Source organism: Haemaphysalis longicornis, unplaced genomic scaffold (genome assembly GCF_048455015.1).
Source record: "Haemaphysalis longicornis isolate Haplotype H1 unplaced genomic scaffold, Haemaphysalis longicornis Haplotype H1 scaffold_10, whole genome shotgun sequence".
NCBI lineage: Eukaryota > Metazoa > Arthropoda > Arachnida > Ixodida > Ixodidae > Haemaphysalis > Haemaphysalis longicornis.
The window spans coordinates 38,377,755-38,383,754 of record NW_027526204.1 but is presented as its reverse complement, the minus strand read 5'-3'; the positions used below and the strand labels follow the sequence as shown (position 1 = coordinate 38,383,754).

Sequence of the window (6,000 nt, the reverse complement as noted above, 5' to 3'; positions counted from 1 at the left end):
AACCATTGACTTCCCCGCGAGTCTCCCATGTTATGTGGTGAAAATGGATCGTAGGAGTCAGATGTTGCGATCAATAATGATTTCTTGGGCTTGTTGGTAGTTCACGTCAAATGTTTACAGTGCAGTGCAGACAAGGGCCAAAGAAAAAGTAGACTGCTCAAAGTATTTTGTTCTTCCTTTCATCGTCATCTGTACTGCTCTGCAAGCATTTGACTCTGTGTACTTGTGTATTTTGTTGTAAGTTAATGCGTTTCACGCTTTCTTGTTGACTGCTAGCTGGGCTTTGGTTTTTAGTGGAGGAGTGGAACGGGTGTCTACAGAACGTTAATTTAATGAGTGCGAGAACCGGAACAGACTTTCCCCCTTTTCCTCCCTCCCACCATAAATATCTAACACTGTACGCAGTTCACACTTTGGCAACTAGTTTTTGAGGGGCTGTAACTGGCTAAATGCAACAGCACACAAAACAGAGCACAGAAAGAAAAGGCAGACATGGCACTTTTTTTTTTTTTTTGTCTCTTTTCAACCAGTGTCCTGTTCTTGTGCTGTTCCATCTGGACATGTACAGTGCCGTCTACTGTTAAAAGAAACAGAAAGTTGGTTTCTACGCTCGTTTAAATGCAGAATAAAGCACGTGTGCCTGCTCATTGAGTACCTCCAGTTGCGCCGAGGACCAGATTTTGGAGGCAGACATCGTTGTGCTTTTTGTACAGCCACGTGTCAGCTTTGGCGGGTGTTCTAAAACACACTACCTCGTTCCCTTTAACAGTGGACCGCACTGAACCAATTCGCCCACGTTGTGAAGGTTTCCTGTGGAACTGCATGTGTCCACGTAATGTTGTTGTAGTGAGTGGCGGAATTGAAACACTGACACATGTTCCCCCCTCATTCCCCTCCTCCTCGCGCAGGCACTTACCGCGGCCGCGGCTCCTCGGACATCGGTGCCAACGTGCGCCGCTTCCACTGCAGCTTCTGCAGTTACTCGACCATCTACAAGCAGACCCTGCAGCGCCACCACCGCACGCACACGGGCGAGCGGCCCTTTGAGTGCGAGTTCTGTCTCAAGACGTTCGCCCAGAAGTGCAACATGAAGGCCCACCAGCGCCTGCACGCAGGCGCCTGCCCTTACCGATGCCAGTTCTGCCACCTGTTCTTCAGCCGGCGCGAACTCCTCACCGAGCACCTGCAGCACGAACACGCGCCCCAGCTCGCCTTCAAGTGCGGCTACTGCGCGGGCGGGTTCCTGACGCGCCACGAGCTGTGGCGGCACCTCCGCGCGTGCTGCGCCCCCTGGGGAGGGCTCGCCACGGCGGCTGAGGCCGCGGCCGCGGCCGAGCCGCAAGCCGTCGTGGCTGCCGTGGCCCCTCCCCTGACGCCGTCGTCTTCGACTTCGCCCACTTCCACCTGAGTGCCTGAGGACGGTTGCGAAGCTCTGTTGCCGGTTGTTGCGGTGTGTTGTGGTGAAGCGTTGCCGGTGGGTGAGTCCGTCTGAGTGTGGCTTTCACAACTGTGTTTGACTTAGAGGGGCCGTGCAGACAAAACACTTCAGTTCATTCGAAAGATTGCCTCGTTATAATCATGCTGACACCACTTTTAACATAAACTTCACGCAAATAAGCTACATAATTAGGAAAAAAGGGAATGGCCATGTGACCGACCAGCTCATTTCCCGCAACAGAGCCTATGATGCCGTACCAGCCAGCTCTGCGATTGGCGAAGGCCGGCAAAAGCAAACGCAAATTAGGCAGGGCTTGTAAGCTTGCCGAAGGAGCTATTTGCACTTAAATGTACTGCATATTCGTTCAACAGCAGTAGGAATGGTGCGGTAAACAATGAAAGTTACAAAAACGCACGTAAGGATAGAAGTACCGATGCGCACTGCTGTTGGTACTGAGCACACTATGCTTGTTTTAGCTGCACAGCAGCCTGCTGCTTTGGAGTTGCCTTACATGAGACTGGTCGATTGGCGTAAGTGACGTTGTCTTGCGTGACCCTGTTTGTCGAGCCAACGCTGCCTGTATAATCCTTGCCTAAAGCGGGAGCGAAAAATGGCCAAACAGCCACTCTCCTGTTGCCCTCGCCTACCCTTTCCTGCTCCGTAGCCTTCCGGCGTGCTTTCATGTCTGTCGGCCAGCGCCGCTTCTCGGAAACTATGCAAAATAGTTGACAGTTTGTTTAGCGCTCCCAGGAGGCGCTCCTATGCCTTCTTGTTTTTCGCCATGCCTGTCTGTCTTGGTCTGTCGCTGATAAAACTGCCTTTGTCGCGGACGCCAAATCACTTGTGCTGCTGCAGGCTGATGGCGGCTTTGCGCGCTTACCTACTTGGATCACGGGCCCCCTCTGTCCCCTCCGCATTTCGGCCTTGTTTTGTCCCCGCTGTTCGCACTCCGCATCGGTACGACCGTTCAAAATTGAGGACTGTACCGTAGGAGTGCCCAGACAGCGTGGCTGGGCCATCAGCTGCTTATTCTTTTGTTTTCTATAATCTTGTCAAATATACAAGCACGTGATATTTTTGGAAAGTAATGGTAGAAGTGAGCGCCTGAACAAAAACTGTGCACACAATTATTGTTCCCTAAATCCTCCAGAGAAACAAATGTCAGTAAAATAATGGCTGTGCCGTCCGGAAATATCGTTTTTCTCTTCGCTATTTGTCTACGCGGCCATTAATATGTTCTCACACTATTTCAGTTCCGCCTCCATCAGTTATCTTTCGAAAAATGCCGCAAGTGTGAAGCGAGCAACACGTCGCACGAGATCCCCACTGCGCCTCAGAAGTAGCGCCCCGTAGCGGCTAAGATGTGAGCAAAACGGCTCTTGAAACCCAGCAGCCAAGCTGACAGACACACGTCGTAGAAGTGGGTGCAGCGTTGGCGAATCGCAAGCAGTGACGTAAGGCAAGATGTCCGCCGGCGCGCGCCACGTAGCGTATGAGTGCCTGAACTAAGTGTCCCCACCCTTCCCATTGAAAAGCGCGTGACGCGTTGGGCAATGCTTATACAGGCGGCGTTGGTCGAGCGTACCCAATGTCTCACGAAACGATCATTTTCTTTTATAAAAAGAACAAGCCAGGTGCAAAAAACGGTAAAAAAAAAACCAAGGCGGGCAAGAGTCCGGGGCTGACAATGGTAGCGCCGTCTGGGAGGATTGACAGCAAGTCAGGCTGCAGAGTCGAATGATGCACTGGAATTTTGTTTGAATACCCGTCCTTGTGACTTCATGGAAGACATCACAAAAACACAGATTTGGTGGGAGAATCAAAACTTTAACCTAAATTGATTTTTTGTCAGTGAATACGGCATCATTTGCTGCCGGACAAGTGCTGGAGGCACTCTTAAAACACGAAATTTTTCGAATGAAACAAACTTGTATTTTGTCTGCATGGTCCCTTTAAAGAGGCCGTGAAAACGAGATACAAGTTTGGTTCGTTAAAAACAACTGCCTTGCCCCGATAGCAAAGGAACCACTTTTATTGAAAACTTCAAACAGATAATCGAGAAATTAAGCAAAATGGATGAAGCAGTGGCGACCTCCCAGCCACTTTCCAATGATTTCTTTATGACGTCGCATAATCTTAGTTGTGCGATTGGCAGCTGTCGACCAAAGCCACCGCCCAAAAGCAGGACTGGGCGATTGCACTGGGGTCTCTAGTTCCATTTGGGCGTACCACTTGAGTGTAAAAATGGATTAACGAAATGTACTGTTGGGCGAGTTGGTAGTTCATTGTAAAAGATGCTACAACGCGAAAAAAAAAACACGGACATAGAAAGACAGCGCTCGTCCCGTCGTCTTTCTGTGTCCATGTTTTTTTTTTTGTTTTTTTTTTTTTTGCGCTGTAGCATCTTTTAAAAATGGAACAACAAGCTGATAACTGCATTTTAAGTAGTGTCCCACGTTACGTCTCTCCTGCGCATGTAACATCGGTAAAGCACAATGTTTGAAAGTTTGAAATATTTTCTGCGTTTTCCAGTTGGAAAAAAGTTTTTAGTGCGCTAAAACGGTGCTGAGTGAGTTACCAAAGGCTGGTTCTTTCAAGCTGAACAAAGTTGTTTTTTGTCTTCACGGCCCCTTTGACGATTGACGTGATAGTTTGGCAGAAATGGTACTCCATTGAGCAAGATACATGCAGTGCAAAAAAAACGTCGCACAGAGACAGTTGACACAATGAGACAATGAGTTGAGACAGTCCGGTCATCCAAAGCACTTGTCCGTGTCAACTCTCTTCATATGCCATTGTAGATGTCTTCATATACGCACTGTAGATGTCTTGTTCAACTAAATAACATTTAGGTAGCGAGGCTAAACAGGCAAAATTATTTGGTGCTGGTTTGTGCAACAACGACGTCTTTAGGACCTCTTCTAGACGTCGTTTGGCCACTTTACCGAACTTCGCTTTGTCACCAGAAGAACTGGTTGGTTTCTTCTCCCCTAAACATCGATGAACTGTACTCGGCCTGACAGGTGTACTTGAACAAGTTGAGCACAATGATTACAACGAACCGAAAACATGCTAGACAGGTCCCTTGTCAGTCCTCGTTTTCAGGGTAATGCAAATGCCAGTGGAGCACATTTCTAAAAGCAGTTTTTGGATTCAGTGGAGTCTTGTGATGGCATACAGCTGCACTTTTACTTGCTGGAAGTAAAAAATGCTTCCGTGGTTCCTGCCTTTACGTTTTTAAAGGCTTGGGAAAGTGTCCACCTCTCTTTACCAACTGTGGCTTGCCGATGGGTCCTTTCTCAGTGTGCAACATAAAACGAGGAGAGAGATGGATGAAAAATATGTGCATCATCCTGATTTTAAAGTTCAACTCAGTGTCAACTAGTACTTGTTCCAACGTCCCACTTACAATTGCAGAAGTCCCGGGAGTCCCGAGAACCAAAATTTTGATGAAAGATCAGTTTTCTGCACAAACTTTATTCCTGACCTGCAACTCCCAAAGAATCTCGGCCTCCAAAAATATTGCAGTTGCATCTCCAGTAATCACTGGCCTACACGCACACGAAGGTCCTCCAAACAACATTTTTCAGTGTACAAAAGATATTTTATTTACGATGTCAACTGTTTGCCCCTTTGATGTTGGTCAGAACTGGCAAGAACTGTGTAATTTTCCCCCAAATTTAAAAACATATGACCTGTCTAGGGCAACAAAGCTTTGAAACTAAATTTGCAGGCGTAAATTGTTGTGTAATTATTTGCTGAATTATTAGCCTTTCTGGCCTTAGGTATGTTTGCTGAGCCTACAGCTTCTGCAGTGGTACATTTTTTTTAGAGCACTAACGCCTGTATCACGTGATGATGTTTTGTACACTGCACAAAATTCAACAGGACAGGGAGAGCATAACACATTTTATACATTCAAAGTTGGACCCCGTCATGGGTGGAAGCATCATAGCTGGGTATTTGTTTTCAGCGTAGCAAAACAATGTGAAAATGGCAGGGTAAGAAGTGGCGAACACTAACTCTGTATGAGCGTCTTCCCTTGAGAGCCACCCCTTGGCACTAGAAATGCATCGCCAGAGTTTACATCACCGATCAGGCGAAGTGGATATAGAGTGCAAGGCAGACGACAATTTTAAACACCCTTTTTTGTGCAAAAAAAAAAAATTGAATGCACGAACATTTACCCGGAAAATTGTAAACAGGAGCACAAAATTCTAGCTTTGAACTTTCGAACTGTGGTAGTGATTGCGCAGTACTGTTCCGTTATTTCATTCTTAGTGTTGCAACATAGCTGATTTCATTAATGAATAGGTGTGGCAGGTCCAGTTGGTCGTTTTCGCTGCATATTGATGGCCGAGTAAATTCGGAAGCTTCTTCCGCGAGATTCGATTTCAGAACTTCGAGTGGAAAAAGTCCGCACAGTGCCTTCCATTTCGACGAGCCTTGTAGTCACATTGCGGCACCAATGCTCCCAAATTTTTAGTTTCGAATTTGTTTACTTTGTTGTGTCACTCGAATGGTTACAGTGTATGGTTTAGCCACTTTTTAGAAGCCCCTCT

The 6,000-nt window shown here is 47.2% G+C and overlaps 1 protein-coding gene across 1 annotated transcript; it reads left to right on the top strand.

Annotated features, from left to right (window-relative positions):
- Nucleotides 1-874: 874 nt before the first annotated feature.
- On the top strand, nucleotides 875-3,822 carry LOC144159790 (uncharacterized). Its single transcript, XM_077691476.1, has one exon. The coding sequence runs from the start codon at nucleotides 875-877 to the stop codon at nucleotides 1,406-1,408; it is 534 nt and encodes a 177-aa protein (XP_077547602.1). The 3' UTR covers nucleotides 1,409-3,822.
- Nucleotides 3,823-6,000: the final 2,178 nt, after the last annotated feature.

Coding starts and splice junctions, on each gene's coding strand:
- LOC144159790 (XM_077691476.1), top strand. CDS start 875: ATGTTCCCCCCTCATTCCCCTCCTCCTCGCGCAGGCACTTACCGCGGC.